We start from the raw sequence: 27,470 nt of genomic DNA, 5'->3' as shown, positions 1-27,470 counted from the left end.
TTTGGTTCCCGGCCACAGGAACATTTTCGGTAACGAAAAAGCAGACGAGTTGCAAAGGCAGGAGCTTTCCTCAACGAATCCGAGGCGGAGCTAATACCAAGCCCGCTAGGATCGATCAAAGGACAGATCAATAGACAATTTCAACAAGTTGCAAATAACAGGTGGAAAAACATTACAAAATGCGTCATAACTAAAAAATTATGACCAACATATGACAGATAAAGAACCAACGACTTATTAAATAGGTCAAGAAAAAGTATTTACAGAGTAACAGCTATCACAACAGGGCACTGGCTATCTGGGGAACACGCATCCAAAATGGATATGCCCTACAACGACATCTGCTGTGGCTGCGGAGTAGCAGGGAACAAGGAAACAATCTTCCACTTTCTCTGCGAATTCCCACATTTACGACACAAAACACTTGGAATCCATCAAGCACCAAACCTTAAATGGATTTCCACTAAAAGCGTATCGGACATAAGTAGTTTTATCGAAACCTCAAAATAGTTTGAAAGAGAAAGTGAAACGTAATAGCAGATACAGGAGGCTCTACGAACAGTATATCAAAATTGCACATCAAGTGCTAATTGAGCCCGATAGGTCTGCACTCCTACCTACCCACCTACTTAGCATTGGCAACCATTGCTTGTTTGCCGACTAAGAAGTTACAGCTCTTTTCGAATGTATAAGCATGTCTTATAAAAAATTGCAAAAAATTACATTACCTCTTTTAAAGTAGGATTAAAGACCACTGGAGAAATTTGAACTTCTTTCTAACAAAATTACAACAAAAAGGATTCTATATTCTTAAAAAAGGTTGTTGCTGTGAACGATATTACATGCAAATGAACAGTTCAAGGGTTCTCATAAGGCAGGACCATTTGCTTATGTCGTTAACCTCTGAGCATTCTCCCTCCTACAGTCCAGTAAACATATAAGAGTGTACTGCTGCTGATCGATAATATTGATACCATTGGCCCCAACAAGCATACTGTTAGTTTTACTTTCTCCAGACTGGATAAGGAAGCAAACGAGTGTGGCTATGAACGAGGGCAATACGAAATATCGTCTGTCATCAAACAAACAGGCGTCTCATTCTCAACTCGGCACTCACGTCACTGTTGACAGTCATAACTTTGAAGTTGTAGATAATTTCGTCTATCTTGGAACCAGCGTAAACACCACCAACAATGTCAGCCTAGAAATCCAACCCAGGATACCTCTTGCCAACAGGTTCTACTTCGGACTGAGTAGGCAATTGAGAAGCAAAGTTCTCTCTCGACGAACAAAAACGAAACTCTTTAAGTCGGTCATAATTCCCGTCCTGCTATATGGTACAGAGGCATGGACGATGACAAAATCTGATGCGTTAACGTTACGAGTTTTCAAGAGAAAGGTTCTTTGGAATAATGATCGTCATTTGCTTACTCTTCGTCTTCATTATTACACTCGTTTACTGAATACTTGGAATTCAATTTCATTTTCGCATTGTTATACCCTTAACAGGTCATATAAGGTTTGCCACGAATTTGGTATCACCCGAAAGGAAACGTCAAGGACCCAATAAAATATATTAGTAAATTATCTGCGTGGAAAACTAAACCGATTTACGAATGTCCATCTGTCTTTCTGTATATACGCCAACTACTCGCTCAATTTCGGATATATCCATGTTGAATCATGCACACTAGGCATATAACAAATTTTGACGAAAAATTTGGCATACCACCACGTGGTGGCAAATATTGTACAAGTAATGAATATCACTTTTTTAGGTGATTTCGGTTCAAAAACGTTCCGCGCAAAAATGGATTTCTAAAAAAAGTCAACATTTTTTTTTTGTTATTATTATATACATAGAATCAGAATTTTCTGAAGAAAAATTAGTTTGGGGTGGGTGGGGCACTTCCCTTAGGTCCATTAAAAGGCGTTTGGAATAATAGGAAGATTATTAGTTAAATAAATATCTATTATTATGAAGAAAAACGTGTACAGTGTACAAAACTTTTTTTGTTTTTTTCAGCAGTTCAGATAAAAAAGTAATTTCGTTTTGCGGGGAAACTTTTTTGCAATTTCGCAAAAAAAAAAAAAAATAATGGGGTTCATACTTTTTTATTCTCTATTCGACTATGGTATGCCGTTTTTCGTATTTGCAAAAATTGTAAAAAGTTATATGCCTAATGCACACGTCCTCTGCCGCCGATGTTGGATGGCTATACGATGTAGCTACAATACAAAGAAGCGAAAAGTATTCAAGTTATTGGGAAAGAAAAAAAAACCTTTTAATAAAGAAGGGTAAACATTTCGATAAAGAAAATAGTAGATGTGAATAGCAGTTCAGTATTGCCACAATTAACGCACATTAATCGATTTTTTTCCAATTGTTCAATCGACTGTAATAGTGTCAAAACAAGATTGCTCCTTCCAAATAATTATGTAATCCAATCGGAAACACAATAATATGGAAAACTTCTGTACTAAAATGTTTTTATTATTATACTACATATTTAAGGAGTAACATGGGTGTACTAGTTTCAAAAAAATCGATTTTTATTGTCTTCCACATCTATTCTTCATACAATTCTAAATACAACTTCTTCAGAATATTTTCCTAAATCTTCAGTTCATCCGAGTAATAGTTTCGAAGACACAGCATTGAGAACTTGTATGCTCGAGGCCAGCTAGGCTAAGTCTTTAAACCGCGTTTTTCTCGAAACTGTGTTTTTGAAGCCGGTTAGCAAGATTTCTCGAGAACTACTCAACCGATCTTCATTTAAGGTCTTTGAGATGCAAACTTAAACGAATAATTTTTTTTTTATTAAAATTATTTAAAAAAAAATGTTGCGAAATTTTAATTATTTGTAAAAATGTATGCCAAAGTCCAATTTTCAGTTTTTTTCTTCATCCAACTTCTAAGTTAAGGTTTTAACTAAAATACGTATTTTTCAGTTTAGATGATTTAGTAAGGAGTGGTTCTGCTAAGGCGGGCGCATCTTTTTTCCGATGGGTTTTCGGAAATGGCCAAGTTTAAAAATTGTTTTTCCAAAAAATTCGAACTTCTTACTAACCTTAATAGCGTATGTTTGAAAGAATAAAAAATTCTAATAAAATATTTCATTTTTTATATAAGAAAAAAAATGTTGAAAAAATACTGTTTTTAGCCAAGGAAACCTATAATACCCCATACGAGTATTTTTCCTACAGAGCATAATTTTTCAACAATTTTTGTTAACAAAATAGATATTTCAATGGTTAACACGGGAGCTTTTTGTTTAAATGATTAAAAGCTTTTTACAATATAATTTGTTTATTATTATAATTCAAGTAAAATTGCGCTGTAGCCAACAAAGCGAAGCGGATAATTGCGGAATGGTATGCTAAAACCAACTTCGCAACATTTTGGACAAACTCTTTGTATGGCGAACATTGGGCTAAACGACAGCTCGGTGGAAGGAGAGTTCACTTAAATTCCACGCGTTGATAATCAAAATTACGGCCACACATGCTAACCGCTCGGCAAAGTGTCGCAGTAATTTCGTTTCAATGCAATTACTGTCAACACTAATGAAAAAGGAAAAATATTTAATCAACTGCGGTGACTGCCACACACACACGCACACATACCGCCACACTCAAATGTACACTTGCAATGGCGAAATAAATATTTGCCAACAACAACGACGGCCATGACACATTTCACTTGGCTTTGCTTGGTTTCGGTATGTTGGAATTGACCAAACTAGGGTTGCTGTTTATCAAAATTCCAACAAAAACAAAGCACAGTATAAATGTTTTAGTAAACAAAAAGCGACAAAACGATTTCCCCACGCCACCGCCGCCGCCGCTGCCCACATAGTAATATGCAAGTCACACGACTGGCGCTGGAGAAAATTAGAGAAGAACGAATGCGGAAAAAGCGAAACTTGAAATAACATTTTACTTCTCTGACAGCGAAACTTTTTGACTGCAACATGGCAGGTCGACCGTTGGCATTCGCAAGCAGCGACCGGAGAAAACGTCACATGCAGATCACAATATGCACATAAACAAAGTGCATGTGGCAAAAAGTGAATGCAAATGCAAATGCCCTTCAGCGTGCGCTGGTGGTCGTAGTAAGTAAGCAAGTGTGTACGTGTGTTTATATAAATATATATAGTGGTGATACTCGTACATTACAACTCTCCCTTCTTGGCGTACAAATATCACATTACGTGAGCTGTGTTGCTGATTTCATAAAAAGTGAACAAGTTTTTTTTTCTATAAGTGTGCGTTGTTGTAATTTGTTTTACGCTTCCCTGCGTAACATAATGTGGTTATAAGTAATTTTTAGCAACACTTTACTTAGATATAATAGTAGATAAAAATATTTGTTTTTCACATAGCTGTACCTGTTGTGGTGCCAACTAAACCTGCGGTACTAAGGAGTACAGCGGACCAAAACCAGTATCATCAATACCACTATTTGTTTAGGTGAAATGAACACCTATTCAACGTTGGTCTGGTTCGAGGCCCAACCTTGTCGAAAAATGCGTCCGGTAACCAGGAAAAATGTGAAGTCACACTGAACTGTCGCGAGGTCAGCTCACTCCGCATTTGAGTTTGCATCACAGTCATCACTATACTTTCCGATAGCAATAAGCAGATTGGAATGAAAAAACTTAAACCAAAACTTAGTCTCCGGTCAGACCTCGTAACCGGACTGTCCGAAAACTTCCAGTAGAGCGCCCATTCAACTTATGAATTTGTAGCTTAAACTTCAAAAGTCGTTTTCTTGGAAGGAATCTCATTCAAAAGGCTATAGTTTCACTTCAAAAATTTTCTCGCTCTACTTTCTAACTATACTCTGCATTTTGCTTAAAGCAAGGCCCTTAGCAACTTTTTGGATTTTAGTCACCTCTTATGAGGGACACGTCTTACCGCAGTTAAAGGGGGTAGCCCTATCCCGCGTGGGAGACCAAACAAGAGCAAGCAGGATTTCGCTATTCATTGAACTCTATGAAATGAACTCATGTTTAAATACAATCCAGCAGACATCATCCAAAATTTCAATCTAACATCATCCTACAATTCTGAGATCATGCAATGAACTAGCCAGAAGAGGCACCATCTCTCAATTAGACCCCGAAAAAGAGGTAATTTACATGCCTCTGTCCAATTATAGATATTGTAATAAGTTGAGGTCTTTCTCGGTGGAGTCAATCCCTGACTTGCTTAACAAGCAAGCAAACGTGGCATAAATGGTAGGGAGCAAGCACATGACAACTATTAAAATTCAAAAAGAATCATATAGTATTCTAGTAGAGGTGCTAACAGGACATACCAGCAGAAGAGAGGCACCATACGATTCCTATTGTAGAAGCTGTCTGGAGGTAGAAGAGAGAAGACAGTAAAACAAATTATTTGCATATGCTAGGCTCTGTACAGAAAATAAGTTGCAACTACGGGTCGAGGTCATAGAGGTGGATGAACTTCATACGAGCTGGTTTAGAGACGAGACAATTTAAGAGAATATTAGTTTCGATGATACCACAATGGGCCTACTGAAGTCCTAGGTGCGTCATCAGAATGCCACTCTACCTACCTCTCTACCTACATATTTCTTATAGCTAAAATCCTTACAATTTGCGGCTGTCATGGAAATGCTCAGTTTTCAAACACTTCCTATAGGCCCTCATATATGTAAGCAAATCTAATAAATCTAATAAATCTATTAAATGTAATAAATTAATACTTAAATCTGTCCATCGCTATACCATCCGAAGTATTTTTTGCTCCTTTCTGTAAAACAGCGAATAATAGAAGATTAGTGGCTTTAAGCTAGTAAAAGCATATTTTGATAAACATATCTTTGATTGGATTTAATTTGGAAAGGAACATATACATATGTTTGAGCTAATATGCAGACGGCCTGTTGATATTAACAAAAAATATTTCTGTAATATGCCATTAAGTTCTCTTAACTATCGCTTTTCATTAATATTACTTCCCATAAGTACTTACATATTCAACTGCATATTTCTACATTCTCTTTTAAAGCAAATATATTATAAGGGCCATCAAATATATAAAAATGTGTGCATGCAAATATTTCTCGCATATCCTTATGGCGTGTCATAAATTTCGAGTCAACTCTCCGCTGACAGCATGGCCACATAACTCACTAGCATGATAACTAGCAGAAAAAGTGAATAGCAAAATGTGGATAAAAACTAGCAAAGAATTTTTAGCTCGTAGAAGTTTTTATACCACGTGCATGTAACATTTGCGGCTTTTTCTTTCTTTTCGTTAATTGTGAAACAGTTATTTGAGTTTTGTGATATATTAATGTTATGTTAAGGGCCATTAAAATTATTTCATATTATCGCAATAAATGCCAAACAATAGTTTATCATAAAATATTTCATTAAATAATTATGGTATATAAAGGGTGACTCGAGATTCCTTACTTTTTAAAGAAAAAAAAATCACATACAGAAACTTCCAATTTTATGCAGAACGCTAACCATCAATCGAAAGAACATTGTTTGGCATTTATGTTTTGAAGAAGATCGCTTTCAAATGTTGCCCGTGACTACGTCTCAGTTGGTCTGTCCATTGAGTCCACTGTTTGAGTACTCGTTCGAGCATTTGTACTGGTAATTAGCGAATGACAACCGTGATGTTTTGCTCCAAGGCCTGAATCGAAGCGGGATTGTCCGCGACTAGACTTTACGTATCCCCACAGGAAAACGTCTAAGAGTTACATGATCTCGATGACCAAACGACCGGCCCAAATCTTGAAATTATCTGCTCACCGAAGTGTTTTCTCAATTAATCCAGTGACTGATGCGATGTGTGGGAACCGGCGCAGTCTTGTTGAAACCAAATGTCCATAGAGCTGAACGATGTCGCTTGAGAAGGTCGACCGGCCGCGGCGTGAGCTCTTACACAAACTGTACTTTGTACTTTCGTAATAAAGTTGAACGATTTTTAAACGTTGTTGATACGTAAGTTCTTCTATGACGAAATGCCAAACAATACTGAAAAAGAAAAACATGGCAGCTTGACACGACTCACGCATGCTTTGTCCAAAAAAGGCTATTGAAGAAAGTACTTCTATTTGGATCACCCGTTTTATAAAGGAATCACGAATTTGTCGAGGCGGCTTTTATCAATTACAGTCAATTCGCCAGGCTCCTTCAAGGCTTCCGTGCCGAAATGTTTCAACCTTGGTCAAGAGAAAGCTGTATAGTGGAGGAGAAGTCTCTACGTTTCTATCTCGCCTTCCTTCATGTAACTTTCAAAATTTCCGTCCAACAAAATGTTTAACCTCAATACAAGGATATCTATAGTATATATAAGACCATCGGTGAAAAGTTACTTTTTATTATATTTCATACTGGAACAGTAAGTATCGCAAAAACACGAATGTTAGTTTCTGGAGTTCGCGTGAGGTTCATACACCCAGTATCTAAACACAATAGGACAAGGGACCAACTCGTTTCCAGAACTAAGTATTAAAAAGTAATTATTGTTCTTCAACCTAAATAAAAACTTTCTAAACCATTTTCATAAAGCTAATTGAGCCTCTTATATGGACAAATGATAAACTCTCAAAACTCGACATAAGGCATTGGGTATAAAAACCCAACTAGAAGAGAGCAGCCAAAGACAAAAGTTATGCAGAAGCTATATAAGTTAATGGAATATTTGCATAGCGTTGATCAGCTAACAGCGTTGGCGAAAAAGTGAACCAGCGCCAAAAGCAAGCGGCAGCAAATGTCAACCAAACGCTTTTAGTCGAAAGCAGCTTTCTTGTCTCGCTCACTGCGCGCGTTGAAATAAATTCCTGTCATGGGATTTGGCGTGGGCCATAACATATTCAGTGCCACAAGGACTGCTTGCCCATTGTTGACGCTGCCTGACGATTACAGAAATCTAACCACAAAGTCACGCTGCAACGGTGGCTCCTCGCTGGCTGCCCGGCTCGCCGCTGAGCCAACGCAGTACGCACTAAACGCATGGCTACACACTGGCGCTTGGCCGCACGCAACCAGCGGCTGTCCAGCAATGCTGCGTCTACAATCACACACACATACATGCGTACAAGCATGTGCCTTGTTGCTGTGGGCGGACGCACGGTTGCGCTGCGAAAATCCCACAACGGAAGTGAAATATTTACAACCGCTTTCAAAAAGAGCGAAAACCAAATCTACATCAAAAGTGATATACTGAAGGAAAGCTAGCGAAGGAAGGCGGCAAATGCAATGCGAAGAGCGAAAGCGAAATGAAGAAAATTCATAAACATTTTCATTTTTATTACGGAAATTTATAAAAATGAATAAATTGCGTTGACAGTGCCGGAAGTGACCGTTGATGCTGCCATCGCTATTATTGTTATGTGTTGTCGTCGTCGTTGTTGTTGTCATTGCTGGTGATAACACAGTTGAGCGAGTGGACAGATGTATGCGCAAAAGGTTGTGTGAGTGGAAATCCTGGTAAATTTGCGGTGGGGGGAATTGCGGTGGGTGCGTGCTTTGAATGCCTTATTATATAGCAATTCATTAAATATGAAGAATCGCATTGTGGTTCATGAATAATGCAAAGTAAGTATTTACCGACCAGCTTCTGAACAAGCATGTACTAATATTTGCTCAAATACACAATTGCTTGTGTGTGCGTGTATGCGTGCAATGTACAAGTTTGTATTAAAATAAATTGAGTTTTCATGAAGTATGAATATTTTCGAAACATTTCCTTGCACTAGTGTACAATTGAGTGGGTTTTTGGGTACCTTGAATTTTTCTTTCTTTAATAATAGCCGCGGGTTATGAATACTGAAAGGAAAGTGTCGTTATAACTTGAGTGCAGCTTTTTTATAGTTTTATACCGTTGACTATTAACAAGAATCGGATGGCTTAGTTATTATAAAATATTAAAAATTACAAACTAACAGCATTTGGTTTGACATTATAAAATGTTTTTTAGTTGCGCCTTTAAACCGCGATTTAAAAGTTTCCGAGAGAATATGTATATATGTCTTTTTGGAAAAATATAACAAAAAAATTTGTAAAGACTTTTAAACTGTGAAAGCGTGAATTTGCACTCGTTCGGATCATTTTAAATTCATTCAGAAAATCATCGTCTTGACTCTTAGACTGCAATTCCCGACTAAAAGGCAAAACGGTAGAATTTTTAAACTATTAAGTGAGAGACAATTCGAAATTCGATAGTCAGAAGTCTTTTGTGTGTTATTTCGATGTTTTTCCTATTTACAAGGCTTAAGGGAGGAGCCTGCTTTACCAGCTTCAAACAATTGATTTTTTTTTTGCTTAAATCTCTTTAAAAATTATCTAAGAATAGTATGTCTCCAAAGTTAGAGATGGGAATTGGAAATACTGTCGAAGCTAGAAACGAAATAGTGACCGAGCGTCTATCAGATGTATTAGCGCTTGGACAAAAAGAGAAAACTTTGACGCGCGATTTCTCGGTTTTTCATTTTTACGATTTTTCTTAATTGGCGGGCAGGATAAAAAAAACTAAACGTCGTATGGAATTGGCGCCAAGTTTATTATATTTGGCATTAAACTATCTTCTATTTAAACGAAAAAAAAAACCAAAAAAAAGTCAAGTTTGAATATATTTTTAAACAACGTAAAATTTTGTTGGTCAAAAACCAATTTTCTTCCAATTTTTAAAAAATTTGTAAAATTTTTTTTTTGGATTTTGTTTGGTTTAACTAAAAGAAAAATTATTAAAAAATATGAATCTTTTTGAATTTTTTGTTTCTGATAAAAATTGCGACCTGCATCCTGCCCGCCGCCCGACAAATGCACATGCGAGATGCATCGGACAATCGCTTCCCAAAGGCAGAATATAAAAGATATCGTATTTAAAAAATTTGTGAATGATGTTTAAATATATAACTGAAAATCATTGAAATTTCACTTTCCCTTCCAAAAAAATTCTCAAAAAAATAAATTTTTTGAAGCCTCTTAAGCATGCTCCCCCTTAAATGAGTTAAGTTCCTTTACAACTCTATCCAACAATAAATAAGCACACCCTAATATAAACCACTGCAATCACCGCATCTGAGTGAATTAATAAAATAGTGGCTATACAATTATTCAAAGATTAAAAACAAAAAACTGTAAGCCAAAAGTTAAGAAACACAGGTTTGGGTAATAATATTTTATTGCCAATGGCACATTAGACAAAAATGAGAAAAAATCTAAGGAGCTACTTGATAGTGAATGTAATATTAGTAATGAATTGTGTAAACCGAGTAAATTATTACTAAATTTTTTACATTCCTTTCATCTAAACTCAATCTGATTTCGAATGAGGAACAATTCGAAGTTTGCTCAGATTTCACAAGGCTCTTTAGGCCTCCATCACAGCATTTCATAGTTTTGTAATTTACAATATCTTGAAACAAGTCGCATATTTTTTAACCCACTATATACAGCTGTTTTGTATTGGCATGGGGATTTGAAGATTTTGTTTTATATGTGGCTACCTGCTTTGGCTTGAAAACACGATATTACATAGAAGGGCTAGAATCTTCATTGAAAGAACAAATTTTTGTTTTTCAACGTGGGAATAATAGTGTTTGTATGGCAAACATATTCTTTTTTATACCTGACATTTCTTGAATGATTGCTCCAATCTCCCGTGTTACCTATTATAGCCCGACACCATTGACGGGAACTTATATCTAAGTTTTCTCATATTCCAAAGAAAGCAACGTCCAGGTATGTTGCAGTAGCCGATTGAAATTTTTTGCTGACGTTAAATGTTTTTCTGATATTTTGGCTTTTATAAAGTCACAATATTCTCTATTGGATTGGCGTCTGATAACTGTGTTAGTCACTTTGGATTGACTAACAAAGTTATCAGACGTTTCGTTTTCTTCATAGAGTACAGTTCTGTTCTTATGATGCGGATTATCTTCTTTTCTCAGTACCTAGTCTTGGTTACTTTTGCCGCAAAACATTAAAGCTGACTTCAGTTAACCCTTTTTACACAATTTTACACCTTTCAGGTTCAGGTTTTTGTGAAGCTCCAAAGTCCGTAAGCAGAGAAGCATCCATAAATATGCAATTTTGGCGGTGCTTAGCACTCGCTTGAATAAATGTCTACATTTTTTTAACGAAACGCGTCTCAAGGTGTTGAACAATACAAATGTTGACTCATATGTAAATTTTACATTATTCCAATCTCGTGTTTTTAAAAAATAGGGATTTGATTACAGTACAGCTGCGTTTGATGGCAGACCCCTGAAGAATTTCCCATAGTGTATTTAGAGATATATACATAGTATCCAATCCCTATTTGAACAAAATTTTCACTTAGAGTGAGCACTGGTTTCTCTCAAACAGGAGAATAATAGATATGCCGTCACATTTAGATGCTACGTGATTTCTCCATCTTCCTGATTTGACATCCACGTTCCCAGTTTTGCCATAATCCAAATCTTTCTAATATATATGTACATTTTCTAGTATAGCTCCTGCAGATATGTATGTATATTCTTATGTTAATAAATTCAGTTTTCCGCTACAATATTTGTAAAATATGTATGCTATCGATAGAATAATTGAACTGCTGTTTGTGATTGAGTTTTGAATTTAATCGAGATATTTAATTATGATAAAGGAATTTTAATGCTGTTAAGAAAACAACGGCAGCAACGATAATTTCTCTATCATATTTCTGACAAATAAAAATAGTACTTAAATATTTACCTTGAATAGTACATTAAGGTGGTAGAAAAAGTTTTGAAGCTGTAGGAGTTCATCCGACCCTAAACTATTAAAATTCTACCATTTATCATCCAATTGAACAAAATATAACTAAAGTGGCTTCCAAATTTTTTAGTAGATTTTCTGAAAATACGTATAATTAATTACTTGAAACAAAGTAACTGAAGTAGTATGTAAATATTCATCTATGAATTAATCATTTCAAACGCTTCAGGTTTTTGGACGCTGAACTCTATAAAAACAAATGTTGGTATAACAATGTACTTGCTTAGAAAACAGCTAAGTTGAACTGTATATGTATATACGACACAAGTATTATATGTATATATACAAATGTGATGTATATACAAATGTCATTTATATATGTATATATATACATAATATATATGTTTGAGTGGTTGAAGTTTTTATGACCAGGTGGCAGTTCCATTATCACAAAGCTTTGTTACATAGAAGGTGCTGTGGACGTGGCCGAAAGTTGTCACAGCAAATCCATAAATTACAAGGCAATAAAAATTGCTTTTGCAAACACTTCCAACCTCATTAAGGACAAAGACACAAATCCACAATTTATTATATTCAATTTGTGCGTGCTTTATAACTTACCTACGCTTTTTTCTCCATTACAGAAATCGCATAACAATTGCAACTGATTATTTGGAATGCGAAAATAAATTGTTGCATGCATATCCACGAATGTGACGGCAAAAAACGCACAACCGATGCGGAATTTGGAAAAAACACGCATAGATATGTATGTATGTGTGTGCGAAATTGCATAACAAACTCATTTATCAAATCAGGAGGATAGTGCGAGCACATAAAAAACACGCAAACTGAACAAGAAATACAAATAAGATTACAAGCCGAGGCGAAGATTCAATACAATGCAAATAAAAACCAACTAAAGTACTTGTGCTCGCTACAAATGATATTAATGCCACAAAGCAGCAAGTGAGCGGGTGAGCGGAGCGGAACGGGCGCATAATAAACGAGCAAATTGGGAGATGGCAGAAAAACGCAAGGGCAAGGCAAGCAGCTGAAGCAGTGCTTCGTTTGGAGCAGGAAAGCAAGCAAGCACACATAAGAAATTGCGAGCATAGCGATTTTCACATGAAAAATGATGTTTATATGAAATTATGGTGAAAAACATGAAATTCGAGTTATTGCATACGAGCAAAAGCGCCACATTCAATGCAATAACAACACATTATTAGGTCAAATAAAAGGAAAAAGGAAGCAGAAAGAGCACTGGAAAGCAGAAGCGCTAACAAAGCAACAGATATGGTTGCAGAAGTGAAGGAGGAGAAGTGAAAAGCGCGCGATGACAAGAAAGACGCTATGAAAAAATGCTAATGTAATAAGTGTAACATAGTGAAAAGAGGCGAGGAGAGCACAACAGCAATAAGCAAAGTAACGACAGGACCAAAAAAGCTTGGCGACATACAGACATTACTGCCAAAACGAGAGCACTGGCCACAAAAAGCATAAGACCACCCTACTAAGAAAGGAGAAGGGCTCGAAGCTCGAAGAGCGTGCAGAAAGTGAAAAGGCAAATCTGTGACTACGAGCAGAAGACATCATTGTCACGACAAGCAATACGAATACAAATACCGTATAGGAGGCGTGACAGGAGAAGGCTACACACGGGCCACATAAGAACAACAACAGTTCTGTATAATTTATCAAAGCGACAGTGTATTTCTTGCATAAAGCATAAGAAAACACATAAACACATAACTACAAACATATATATAAATTATAGAAAGCACCGTTATAACGGCGCGGCAATGCAAAATTTATGCGTCACACTTATCGGCCATGCTTCTTGCGACGACTTCAGTTCAAAAACACATTAACCCTAATGAGTGAGCGTATCAGCGTACAAGGCGAGACCAAACTATCACAACAACAAGAAGTGTGAAAACTTACGGCATTACACGCGCTTATCAGCGGGTGTCTACTTGGCTGCCTTGGTGTGTGGGCGCCATCGACGTGCTGGTAGTTGGTGCTGGTGTCGTTGCAGCGCCAACGTTTCATCGCGTATTTTACAAACACAAATGTCACCGATATTAATGCCAATGCACATGCTGGAAATTCGGATAATACTACTTTGCCTGCCATCGATACTACTGGCGACGACGCTGGAGCCAGGTGAGTACGAACGAAAAAAATAAACGAAACGAAAAACCTAAAAATTTAGTTGATAAGCAAATAAATCGACGGCAGGAAATGTGTTTTTAAACATGCAAATTCTGTTTTTCGTCAACTAAGTATAATGTAATAACTGTTATATATTAGCCAAACTTTTCTGAGTGTGGCGAATCGAATAAGTGTGGTATAAGTGCAATTAGTTTATTGTTTATATGTAATAATAAGAGGATAAACTAATTGGGTAAACTATCAAAATTAAGCTTTATTCTAATTTCAGGAATTAAATATCTTAAATATCTTTTTTATTGTTTTATTAAATTTTCAACAACTCTGGAATGTTGTTCTAAATTTTTAAGTTGATCTATTTCGAGTAATTGTTTCGGAGATACAGTTATGAGAACTTGTGCTCTCGAGGCCAGCTAAGCTAAGAGTGCCGTCTGTAAAAGCGCTTTTCGCGAGAACTACTCAACCAATCTTCATGAGTTTCCATAGGTCTTTGAGATACAATTCTTAAGGACTTAGTCGAATGATTTTTTTATTGCAACTATTCGAAAAAAATGTTTAAAAATTGCCCCCAAAATTTTCATTTTTTTGTAAAAGTGTCTGCAAAAATCCAATTTTGCAGTTTTTTTGTCCTTTGTCTAAGTCCTAAGTTAAGGTTTTAACTAAAACACGTATTTTTCACTTTAGCTGATCCTGTAAAGAGTTATTCTGACAACGTGTGCACATCTTTCTTCGAGTTATCGCCGGAACTGGCGTGACAATAGCCGAGTGTGTGTTTGTAACAATAATAAACTCTAATAAAATATTTTATTTTTTATATGAAAAAAATAAAAATTGTTGAAAACGCCGAGAAAACCATGTTACCTTTTAACAGGAGTTGGATCTTTCAAATATTAATCGAAAGATTAATTGGGGCTAAGCAAGCCCAGAAATGGTAACAGCAGACGGTCGAATTGTACTCAGTAAACTCGTCTTTATTTCTGAAAATCACTTTGAAAAATATTTAATTTTGATAGTATGCATTTCAAACATCTTTATAAAAATATCGTGTCACGTTGTTTGTCCGCGATGGGCTCCTAAGCTACTGAATCGACTTTAGTAAAATTTAGCACACTGTGTCCAGTTCGAACCAACTTAGAAGATAGGATAGTAAAAATAATTCATAAATAAAAAATACAGTGAAATCTCTATTAAATTGACGCTCTATTAAGCAGAGATCTCATTTAACTATGTACATTGCTGATGTTTTTTATGTACAAATTCTAATTTTTTAAGTACTATTAAACGGACAGAATGGCTGATAACCCGACATTGAGAAAGAAGCCTTAAATTCGTCATTTTTTTTCAATGAAATTTATTTATATGAACATATTCAAAATTAAGCCTCGAGTACACCCCTTTGAATCCTTATACCGACAAAAACCTGATCGCCTTTATTCACTGCATTGAATATTTTATTATAAAGGGAGGGCCATATAAAATTTTAAATTTAAAAAGTCAATAAAAAAACGGCTTGATATTTTTAAAAGTGTAACATTTATTTAAAAGGTTGTTTTATGAAATTTATTTGTGGAAAACAATTTCGGACAAATGACCACCACGGCTGAGTTTACAGTAGCTTATCCGATCCACCCAATTTTGGAGTACTTTCTCGATGGTTTCAGGCCTTATGGCAGCTACAGCAGCTTGAATCTCGTACTTTAGATCTTGAATTGTTTCTGGATGGTTGGCGTAACATTTATCTTTAACAGCTCCCCACAGAAAATAGTCCAACGGAGTTAAATCGCAGCTTCTGGGAGGCCAATTCACATCACCTCTTTTGCTGATTATGCGATTTTCGAAGATAGGGCGTAAAAGATTGAGTGTAGCGTTTTCTGTATGGCACGTAGCGCCCCAAATGCGACAATTCTGCTTGTTAACGTAACCATCGAGGTGGAAATGAGCCTCGCCCGAAAAGATGATTTTTCGGTAAGATTGACCATCATCGGATTTTTTTTCAAGTTTTCAATATTTCCCAGTATTCTTCTAGTGAATAGTGACCGTTAGGCTTTTTATTGAATATCTGTAACTTTTTGAATGGTATTTGACGTTCCAAATTTAAAACGTTAGATGGCCCGCCCTTTATGAATACTACAGCAAAGCGTGGCCGGTTCCACTAGTATAAATATGCAAAACAACATCATCTGATCTAGACGCATGAATTTTAGGCATTTTTTAAACTAAGATAAAAAAAAATGAAAAACATTTTTACTATCCATTTTTTATATGTTTTTTATTGACATTTTAATAATATAAAAAAATGCAAGAAAAAAACCAAAATTCGTCGAGATACGGGCCGGTGAAGTGGGGGCTTCAAAAAAAACGGTGTGTTTTGGTTGATGTGATTTCAACCCTTGCAGAGATCTAAAACACAAAAAACAAGAAGATTCTTCATTAGTAAGGATGGCGTGATCGGGTTGACCATTTCCAAAAAATAACAAAATGGCGTCGACTTGAGAAAAATTTTTTTTTTTTTTCCCGATTTTTTCGAACTTTTCGAATTTTTTAAAACTACTTCAAATCAAAATTTTTGAAAATCCTAGGCAGTCACGATAGAGCATTGTATAAAGAAGATATTACCAAATTTCAAAGGAATCGGTTCAGTAGAACTTGAGATATCATGTCAACCACCTCTAAAAAAGTAGTTTCGAGAAAAACGCGTTTAAAGTTTAGGAGATAATTCTAGTGAACACGGACGCCACGTCACAAAATCGGGTGTATCTCCAAAAATAAGTCAAATTTTGAAAAATCCTTCCACAGTCATATTTTTGAAAGTCTAAACTTTCAAAATATGCAAAAAAAATCAATTTTTTCAAAGTCCTAGACCAGATAAGGGGATATTCTGGTGTAGGATTTTGAAAAGCGCATTTCTTACAACATTAGAAAGCATAAAAATATCTTTTTCGCCCAGACATACAGGTACATATGACTCTACTAGAATTCAAATTATATGATTTTTAGAAGTAGTACTTGTAGCCACAGAATTCTGCCGAGTTGACAGTCCTTGTTTGGACAAAAAATCAGGTCCGTTCCGGTTACGTAGACCCGACTATCGTATCGTTTTGCAATAGTAAAACCTAGTGTTTCTAATAGACCAGAGTAGATAATTTTTGAAAACAAAAAGCAGGCTAATATCTATTGGAAACGAATGACGAAATAGCAAAAGTGAAAGAAAAAACAAGTAAGGAAGGGCTAAGTACGGGTGTCAAAAGTGTATGTTGAATCGGATCAGAAAATCGGAGTTTACGCAACTACAATTCTCAACTGTATGTTTTGGTTCGTTTTAACTTATAACTTTTTACTAATTATGTTTTTCGCAGACATACTTTTATGTCGATATAATGTATGTATATATAACTGTTTGATTAAAATTTTATGTAATGCTTTCACAAACGTAACCCGCTCTGTCATTTGTGATTCACTTTTGTTTTACGATAAGATTAAAATAAAATTTCTCTTCAATTTTTTTAAATTTTATTTTATTACATTATAATTAACTCCGCTTTAATCTCTGTCAATACACTTTCCAGATAGTAACTACTGGAATTCCCCAGCTAAGTTAATCAAACTCCATTGAGGCTTGTTTAGTTTGAAACTTTGACCAATTTAGGTTAACGGTAATTCAACTCAAACGACTCGTTATATCTGAATTAGGAAAGCGCGCTGAAGGTAATTAAACGTTAGAAGTATTTTAGAAACAGCTTAGGATCAAATTTAAGTTAAAATATTATTTTATTCCTCTGAGGATTTGCTTAAATCTTCTACAAATTTTACACAAAAAAGGTAAAAAGGTATGAAAACGGATATAGACTATAATGCAATGAATTTGCACAATTTACTAAAATTACGTTTGCTAAACACTTTTCCAAATTAGAATACAGTCACATTTAATCGTTCTACAGCGCTATTTTGATACCAACTTATACTAACGTGGATACAATTACATCAACAAAATAACCACAAATCTCGTCAGACTAACAGTTACCTGCGATTCCTCTGTGTAATCTTTGTAGTTTTATCACAAATTGATTCCATGCCATTGACGGTTAGGCAATCCTTTATCAGCATTGAGGTGCGAGGCTACTATTGCCGCTCTGTTATTGGAGTGGATACTTTGTAAGAAGCAGCATTGGAATCAATAAATTTACCGCTAACTTAATGACAGCAACTCTGGTTTGAATCACTCTATAATAGTTAGGTCGTCTCAAACTGATTTATAACTTCACAAAGGTAGGGTAGCGAACCAACCGAACATAACCCAAACCACTGCAGTGGACTGAAAAGAAATTTAGCAGTAATGAAGAAGTAGTCGTCAAAGCGAACTATAATTTTAAAAAAGTTATCAAAAAGTAAGGAATAAAGTCCAATCAGCTTGCTGACGGCGGACTTGAATCTTTCACACAACACGCTCTATACGAGACTCTCGTAGACCCTTAAACGCGATATTGAGGAAACTTATCCCACGGTAGCTGGCGCAGATTGCGGGATCTCTCTTTTTGTATATTGGGCAGTGTGAACTCAAATTCAAATCGACTGACATGCTTTCGTCCGACCATATTCTACCAAGAAGCTGATGCAGCTCCTTACGGGTAACTGCTATTCGAACTTCTACTACTCGCTCTTAATATGATATACAAGAATATTTAAGAACATAAATTTATTGTTATTTTTAGAAATAGAGCAAAAGTAAACATCTCACATTCATTTTGAAATAAGTATATCTCTCCACCATAAAAAATTATTTACTTACGCTGCCCAAATAAGATTGAAGAGAGCTTTAAGAGAGATTTATTTGAAAAATATCTGAAATTAGTTAAGAAGCAGTGTTATTGTTGCCTACCTTTAAGCGCTTTTAACATACTCAGTTTTAGGCTGAAACTTAACTCCGCTAATATGTTACAATACACATTTCACATACGAAAATAAATTTGCTTGAGTAAATAAGCCTCTATTTATGTGCGACCAAAAACGCATTATGTGAGAAAGCAGCCACAAACAAACCCCGCGCATTGTGCTCTTACCTTAAAGCTTCGGAAAAAGGTACTGTATCTCAGACCACACATATAAAATATAATAAAATATGTTTGTATCAAAAATTGTACCGCGCTTTAGGTATCAAATCAAGCGGTTTGGTTGCCAGGTTCAACTTACACTCAGTAGGGGCAGCTATTTATTGCGCTGCAGGTCTGCGCCACCGGCTTTCTCCTCTTTATGCAGACACATAAATAGCGAATAAATTTGAAACTCCATACCCACATAAAATCGCCATAATTTGGTCGATAATCCGCGTGATGGTGTTTAGCGGTGCGCCCTTTTTCAATAAGCCTCCGTGCGCATAAAGGTTCTTTGAGGCCGTTCGAGCTCTGTACGTGAATGCGTACCGATAATTTATGCTCGGCCGCTAAGGTCAAATAACGTACGCGCATCGTAAATAATATCAAAATTCTATTGCCACTTTGCCGCAAGCACCGTTAAGCAGCACGGCGCACACGAAGCGGCCACAACGCCCCATTTAGGCGCTCACACATTCGCCTCTAATGTACTCGGTACAACGGTGGGCGTGCATTGGGGCGAGCAAATCGTTAAGCAACATAACACTTGTTGGTTTTGTTGTAGGGGAGGTAGTTAGTTTGGTTTGGTAATTGCCTTTCTTCTTTCTTACGCAAGTCTTCTGCTCCATACAAATGAATAACTTTGCGCATTTCCCTTTTTTTAAGTTATTTCGCTCTTCCTGCTTGTTGCTTTGTTGTTGCTGGCGCATGCTTATTCTTACTAATCTCTCCCTAGTGTATTCTTCATTACGCCTATTATCTGCATGTCCTATGTGCCTGCCACGCTCGGCTGTGCCCACCCAACTGAGTTTGCAGCAAAGTTAAGTTATTCCCCGCTTTCGAGAGCTACAGCTCAAGTGGAGAACGCCAAGCAGAAAAGTAAAAAGTAAATATTTGCTTAAAGCGCCTATCTTTCTATGTGTGTGTAGGTGGAGATATGAAGTTTCTATAGGGAACTGCTTTCTTGTGCTTATTCTTATCTTGCGCCGCCCTTTATGTTTCTCTATGCTTACAGTGTGTAATAAATATATGGCGCATATATTTTGTTTAAGGATTAAAAATGAAACATTATTTTTACCCCAACTACCAAAATATTTCTTTTCCACAGTTTTCTGAGGCCCAAGGTATTTGTAGATAAATTATTGGGTATATATAGCTCTACCTCAGTGCATTTATGCTTTTTGGTTGAAACAATGCTTGCGCAAATATTTGTAAACAATTTTTGAGCATTACAGATACCTATATCTATGTACATTCGAGAGCTTCTGGCAGCAGAAATTAATTGGCAGCTATAATTTTATTGTATAAGAAACGTTTATGCTTACAAATACCAGAAAATCAAATGATATTTAAGAAGACTTTTGCCTTAAAATATAATTTTTTTTTGGTACATACATATACTAACAAGTTATATTTTGAAAAAATTAAATCCAGAAATTTGTTTGTGAAATTTCTTAATTCTCTATTTTATCTTTAAAAAGCTGAAGAGAGCAAATATATGTATTTAGTCCCCAAATAATTAATTGCAATGTTCAACGTGTTCAGCGTTACCGCTAGCAAAATATTTAAAGGTATAAAAATTGTAAAAATGTTAAACCACGAATATGCACTGCTTGAGGCTTCAAACGCTTTGTCGTCAATCACGAAGGTAATGACAAACACTTTCGACATGAATAACAGTTTAAAAAATTGTGCTTGTTAAAAAATATTTTGCTTTGTTTATTTCAATGATGTGGTGAAGATGGTAAGAGTAATAAGTAAGAAGACAGAACTCCCCCTTCAGCGAGATAATTTGAGCTCTCACCATTTGGCTCAAACTAACTTTAGTATAATCATACATATTGTGAACAATCTGAGATTATCATTAACAGAAGACAATTTGAAAAGGATTAAACAGCAATTCAAAACTCATATCATGTGAAGGAGCATACATACTAGTTTTCCAATTGTGGTGCAGTTTTTCAGAATAATTAAACTCTAAACGAAGATGAAGGTGGACAAACTAAAAGTCATCCAAAGCCAGCAATTTACAATTACAAAATGTTCAAATTGGAATACACCCATCCCATACCTAAATATCGCATTAATATACAAAACAACTTGAATCTCAGTGAGAATAACAATATTCAAATTATGACGTCAAACGATTTTGAAACACATGATAATCGTTGTTATCTACAAGTAACGGGTGATTTCTTTGAGGTTAGGATTTTCATGCATTAGTATTTGACAGATCACGTGGGATTTCAGACATGGTGTCAAAGAGAAAGATGCTCAGTATGCTTTGACATTTCATCATGAATAGACTTACTAACGAGCAACGCTTGCAAATCATTGAATTTTATTACCAAAATCAGTGTTCGGTTCGAAATGTGTTTCGCGCTTTAATTTTGTTCAGCGATGAGGCTCATTTCTGGTTGAATGGCTACGTAAATAAGCAAAATTGCCGCATTTGGGGTGAAGAGCAACCAGAAGCCGTTCAAGAACTGCCCATGCATCCCGAAAAATGCACTGTTTGGTGTGGTTTGTACGCTGGTGGAATCATTGGACCGTATTTTTTCAAAGATGCTGTTGGACGCAACGTTACGGTGAATGGCGATCGCTATCGTTCGATGCTAACAAACTTTTTGTTGCCAAAAATGGAAGAACTGAACTTGGTTGACATGTGGTTTCAACAAGATGGCGCTACATGCCACACAGCTCGCGATTCTATGGCCATTTTGAGGGAAAACTTCGGACAACAATTCATCTCAAGAAATGGACCCGTAAGTTGGCCACCAAGATCATGCGATTTAACGCCTTTAGACTATTTTTTGTGGGGCTACGTCAAGTCTAAAGTCTACAGAAATAAGCCAGCAACTATTCCAGCTTTGGAAGACAACATTTCCGAAGAAATTCGGGCTATTCCGGCCGAAATGCTCGAAAAAGTTGCCCAAAATTGGACTTTCCGAATGGACCACCTAAGACGCAGCCGCGGTCAACATTTAAATGAAATTATCTTCAAAAAGTAAATGTCATGAACCAATCTAACGTTTCAAATAAAGAACCGATGAGATTTTGCAAATTTTATGCGTTTTTTTTTTAAAAAAAGTTATCAAGCTCTTAAAAAATCACCCTATATTTTGGGGTTAACTAAAGTTATGTCTAAGAAAAACTAGCCAAGAAATGCTACAGTATAATGCTTTGGCCAAAGTCCTCGGGGACTACAAAAGGCCCTAGATTATGGATTTCGATTCTAATCTGAATTACATAGCAATCTTACTCATTGAAAGGCGAACGAATTTTTAACACAACGAATTTCACAAAAATTATTAATTATTAACCGACAGTTTCAAAGGTATATGGGAAATAGATGCCATATTAGCGCCATTTTATTTATTAGTAACAGAAACGGATGATTTCAGAGTTTCATTAAGTGAGTTTAAAAAATTTTCTATTCCGGCTAAGGGAAATATTGACCCCATTTAACCCATTTTTTACATACAGACAAACTATTATCAGGAAAAAATACTCTCCAAATTCCAAATCTATATCACACTCATTGATGGAACCATAGGCTCGGTTCACATTTCCGGTATCAAAGATCTTGAATAGTTGAATATCGATTTGGACAACGAGAAAGCAATATTCGCACAAAGTTTTATACGGATATGTTGAGGCGTTCTTGATTAGTACAATGTAATGAAGAAGTCAGATAGAGGTGTATTATATGGGAAGAAGGCGTGGTTCTTATCCGATTTCGCGCATTTTGACGCAGTCAGCAAGAGATGATGAAATGATTGATTTTGGAAAAGTTTGGGAAATATACATATGAAACAAATTGTTGGCGAGACCTCACTATCGCGATACGTTGTTAAGTGTTTCTTCTCCTTATTTTTTGGCTAAATTATGACAATTTAAAAGTTTTCGATTACTGAAGTTTTGGTGTTGTGGCAGTGGTCCGATTAAGAACTTGTACCTCTTCTTTTGCCAAAAAATAAATCTTTACTCAACTTATTGGTTGCACAGACGAACTGACGGAGACTCATCATCCTGATAATTTGAATATACGTAACCTTATACTCGCATATCTCGATTAATTTTATGTAATACAGACAACCGTTAAGTGAACAAAACTGTTATACTCTATAGCAACATTTTGAAGAGGATGGAGTCATGTGTAGAAGTTCACGCAAGTGAGGAAATTTCTCTGATCGCCATTCACTTGGGAGTGGCCAGAAACGATTCTTTTACATATGACTCAAGGAGCTCACGACTTCCGATCTTTGACCAAGTATCCTCTGGCTAGCCTAAGAACATCCGTTTAAGGTGAGCTAAAGTGAGAAGGCGAAACATCCCTTGCATAGGGTTGTGCGCTGAATTTGGAACCCGCCACGTAAAAAAACACCCCCAATGACAACGAAAAAACAGCCTCGGATGAGAGACCCCCCTTTTGATGACGACCATGGCAAACGAAATAAGGACTATGATTTGAGGGCATGCACCTGAATGTCCGGTCCCTTAATTGGGAAGGTGCCGCAGCTCAGCTGGTAGATGTCCTCGTAAAGGTAAAGGCTGACATCACCGCCGTCCAAGAAATGCGATGGACGGGACAACGACAGAGACGAGTTTTCGAGAGAAAAGTTCTGCGAAAAATTTATGGTCCTTTGCGCGTTAGCCACGGCGAATATCGCATTCGATGGCACGATGAAGTGTACGAGATATACGACGACATTGACATAGTTTAGCGAATTAAAAGACAGCGGCTACGCTGGCTAGGTCATGTTGTCCGGATGGATGAAAACACTCCAGCTCTGAAAGTATTCGACGCAGTACCCGCCGCGGGAAGCAGAGGAAGAGGAAGGCCTTCACTCCGGTGGAAGGACCAAGTGGAGAAGGACCTGGCTTCGCTTGGAATTTCCAATTGGCGCCACGTAGCGAAGAGAAGAAACGACTGGCGCGCTGTTGTTGACTCGGCTATAATCGCGTATGTGGTGTCTACGCCAGTAAAGAAGAAGAAGAAAGTTATGTGTAAGAAAAAGTAGCCAAGAAATGCTACAGTATAATGCTTTGGCCAAAGTCCTCGGGACTACAAGAGACTCTAGCTTATGGATTTTGATTCTAATCTTACTCATTGAAAGGCGAACGGTTTTTTGAATAGAACAAATTTGACAAATTTTTATTTAGGGAAAATTATTTGACTATAATTACGACATTTACAGTACGTCACAATATTTTTGGTACAATTTTGTTCAAATTTGGTTGAATATTCAATGATGATGTTGACCATAGAAACGGTATAAGGCCAACCGAAATTTTCAAAGGTGTAAGGAAAATAGATGTCATATTAACTCCATTTTCGGTATCTGGGAACTTGAATAGTTGAATTTCGATTTGGACAACTTTTAGACAGAAGGTGGCACATCTAGAAGGCAATATTCGCGCTAAGTGTTATCCGGATATGTTGTTTCGATCTTGATTTGCATTCTAAAGAATTAGTGAATCAGATGGAGCTGTACTAAATAGGAACTAGACGTGGTTCTTACCCATTTTCGCTCATTTTAACGCTGGAGAAATGATTTATATTTGATAATTTGGGAGACTTACTCATAATACTAATTGATGTCGGGACTACGACCATTTTTTAAAAAAATTCAAACCATAGCTGCCTTTCATTATTACAATACATTATACCAATTAACAGTTGTTTATCTTATTTTTCGGCTTAATTATGACAATGTCGTTTTGGGGGCGTGGTCCGGTTACGAAGTAGACCTTTTGCCAAGGTACACGTGCACCAAGTTACATTACGACATTTCAATTTTTATTCAAATTATAGCTTGCACAGTTGGACGTATGGAGAGTCACCTAAATTTGTACTCGTCTCTTCTTGCTGTTCATTTACGTACTACTATGAAAAAAACAGTAAAACTTTATTCATAATTTTAAAGTTCTTAATTTCTTTTTCAAGATGTCGTTCCTCTCAAAATAATTCCCTTGGCCCCAATACACTTGTTCCATCGTTTATTCTAACCCTCGAAACAGTCGTTAAAATCAGTTTCTGGAATAGCATTTAGCGATTCCCGTTTAATGTCTTCATTCATTGACTCAAGACAGTTTCCTCGGAGCTCACACGCAGCTAAATCAGGCGAATATGTTGGAGCGGCGGGATATTGTTTGAAAACATAGCGAAAGACTCTCAAAAAATCAATGCAGCATGCGACGGTCCATTATCGTGGTGGAAAAATCAAGAGTTGTCGGTCCATAACACTCAAATAGTAGAAAGGAATGCGGAGCGGACTACACCTTAATGAACGAAGAAAACGTTAACCAACATTTTTGATCTGCTCGGACGTGTTTTTTTCGGCTTCGGCTCACCTTTGTCATGATCGTAAGCATAGATCCAAGACTCATCGCCATTAATAAAGCGTTTCATGACATCCTGGTATTCGAAAAGCATTTTAAAACCAATCGTTTTTTAGACCCAAATAACCTTTAAAATTGCTTTTTACTGATTTTTCCGAAATTCTAACGATAAAGGTAAGATCTCTGACTGTTAATCATCGATTTTCAAGCACCAATTTCTTTAATTTACCTACCGTCCTGAACGCGGTTCGTCGTCAACGCGTTCTCGATCCTTTTTGATTAATTTGTACCAATCAGAAGAAATTTTATTACTTACACAAAAATGGAACTCATTTGTTGAGTAATTTCACTCTTCGTAAAAATCGCCGAATACACTTTATGTACTTCAGAAAGACAATCGTATACCAACCTAAATGTTTATTTTGATATGACATGTGGCGCATGTGTTACTCACAGTCTTACCAACATAGAAAAAAAATATTTCAACCAATGGGTTTTCGAGCGATATTTAAATTATTTAAGTCTATAATATATTAAGACTATTTTTTACCCACAGTAGTATATATACAAATACTTTATCGGGTATCCGAAGTCTCCTTCTGGGTGTTATCAATTTCACGATTAACTTAAAATACTTTGTTCCGAGTATAATGGTGTGACTTTATAAGTCAAATAATTAATATTTTAAATATTTAATTTTAATTTCACTTTTCAGCAGTTTTTAACTAATTCCTCACTTTTGACCCAAGCCAAATTAACCATAAAACTTGCAGCAATGAAAACAGCAACAGCCGTGTGACTTGTCTTTCTCCTTCCAATATATGAAGTGGATGTATGAGGTGTGTTCAAAAAGTATGTAGTTGTGCTTTTTACAAAAATTATTTATTTATTCATGAATATCTATTTTGTCCCCTTCAAAGTAATCCCCATGAGATATTATACACTTGTGCCAACGGTTTTTCCAATCTTCGAAGCACTTCAAAAAATCATTTTTTTTATCTTTTTCAGCTCTTTCTTCGATGCCGTCGTTATCTCGTCAAGAGAAGCGTAACGTTGTCCTTTCATGGGCCTCTTCAGTTTAAAGAACAAGAAAAAGTCAGAATCAAGCATTCTGCCCCCTTGTATTCGATAGGTGCATCACAATCAGTCGGGTTCCATTACACAGTTTCAGCGCTTGCAGATTGCAAAACATAATAACAACAGATCCAACTTTGAGACGCAAATAGTGTGGTGGGAAACCAATCCTCTCCAAAGAATTTAGAAATTGCACTGGATAATTTACGGCGTCGTCTTTTGAATTTTCCAGTTTAAGTCAGCAACATCGGTAATTTGGCAGCTAACATTGCGCGTGCACTTAAGGAATCGCAAATACGATAATTGGGCCAATGTTCGGATAAACATTCGTGATGAGTTCATCTTTCGTGAACTGATAAAGGGAAGATGGAATTGATATCAAACCACCGGAAGTATCAATCGAAATTGATCCCTTTCCAATTTTTAGGGAAGACGATGTAAAATGTCTTTGGCAATGTCATTTTTGTTCGTATCCTATAATAGACGCGGATTTGAAGCTGATATGTCGAGATGATTATCGCGTAAAAGTGTGCGACCTTCATTTGCATTCCAGTGATTATCATTTTCCAGCAATTGTAATTGCTGGCTTGCTTCTCAAAAAGTTGCACACACCTTATCATTCACAGTACGCAATGACTCAAATGAAGTTGAACCGCGTACATTTATCAATAGCAACCGAAGGTAGAAACAATCGTCGTTTTTTGGGTGGATTGTGTAAATTCGTCCTAATTTACTCGTATTAGTTGATAACACACCTGGATGCCCATCTACTGGTTGGCCTTGCTTTCTGCGTAACTATTCGACGATGCTTTCCATGTGCAATATCAAGATTTTTCCGAATAGAGCAATGTTCTCGAAAACGGATCACTGACGAAAGTTGAGCAAAAACTCGTCAATGTCAATGTCAATGTTGTGGAAAGTGTTTCCGCTGGCTGTACTGTATTCTCTGGGTAGAAAAACACTCTTTAGCCATTCTCCAAATAAACTGCGAGACGCACAACAGTCGGAAAACGTTCATGAATTGCAAAACTAAATATCCTACAAAGCGCTTTATTGC

The 27,470-nt window shown here is 36.4% G+C and overlaps 1 protein-coding gene across 4 annotated transcripts in view; it reads left to right on the top strand.

The window, feature by feature from the left end:
• Window positions 1–27,470, top strand: part of LOC105222359 (zwei Ig domain protein zig-8) — a 282,802-nt gene that overhangs the window by 213,651 nt on the left and 41,681 nt on the right. For all 4 annotated transcript variants that reach the window (XM_049451727.1, XM_049451728.1, XM_049451726.1 and 1 more), the window contains exon 5: window positions 12,377–13,901. In XM_049451727.1, coding sequence (XP_049307684.1) covers window positions 13,808–13,901 — 94 coding nt within the window. In that variant the 5' untranslated portion in view covers window positions 12,377–13,807. The remainder of the gene's footprint in view (window positions 1–12,376; window positions 13,902–27,470) is intronic.

This window comes from Bactrocera dorsalis, chromosome 3, assembly GCF_023373825.1.
Source record: "Bactrocera dorsalis isolate Fly_Bdor chromosome 3, ASM2337382v1, whole genome shotgun sequence".
Taxonomy (NCBI): domain Eukaryota; kingdom Metazoa; phylum Arthropoda; class Insecta; order Diptera; family Tephritidae; genus Bactrocera; species Bactrocera dorsalis.
The sequence above is the reverse complement of the archived record's forward strand: the minus strand, read 5'-3'. Positions and strand labels throughout refer to the sequence as shown.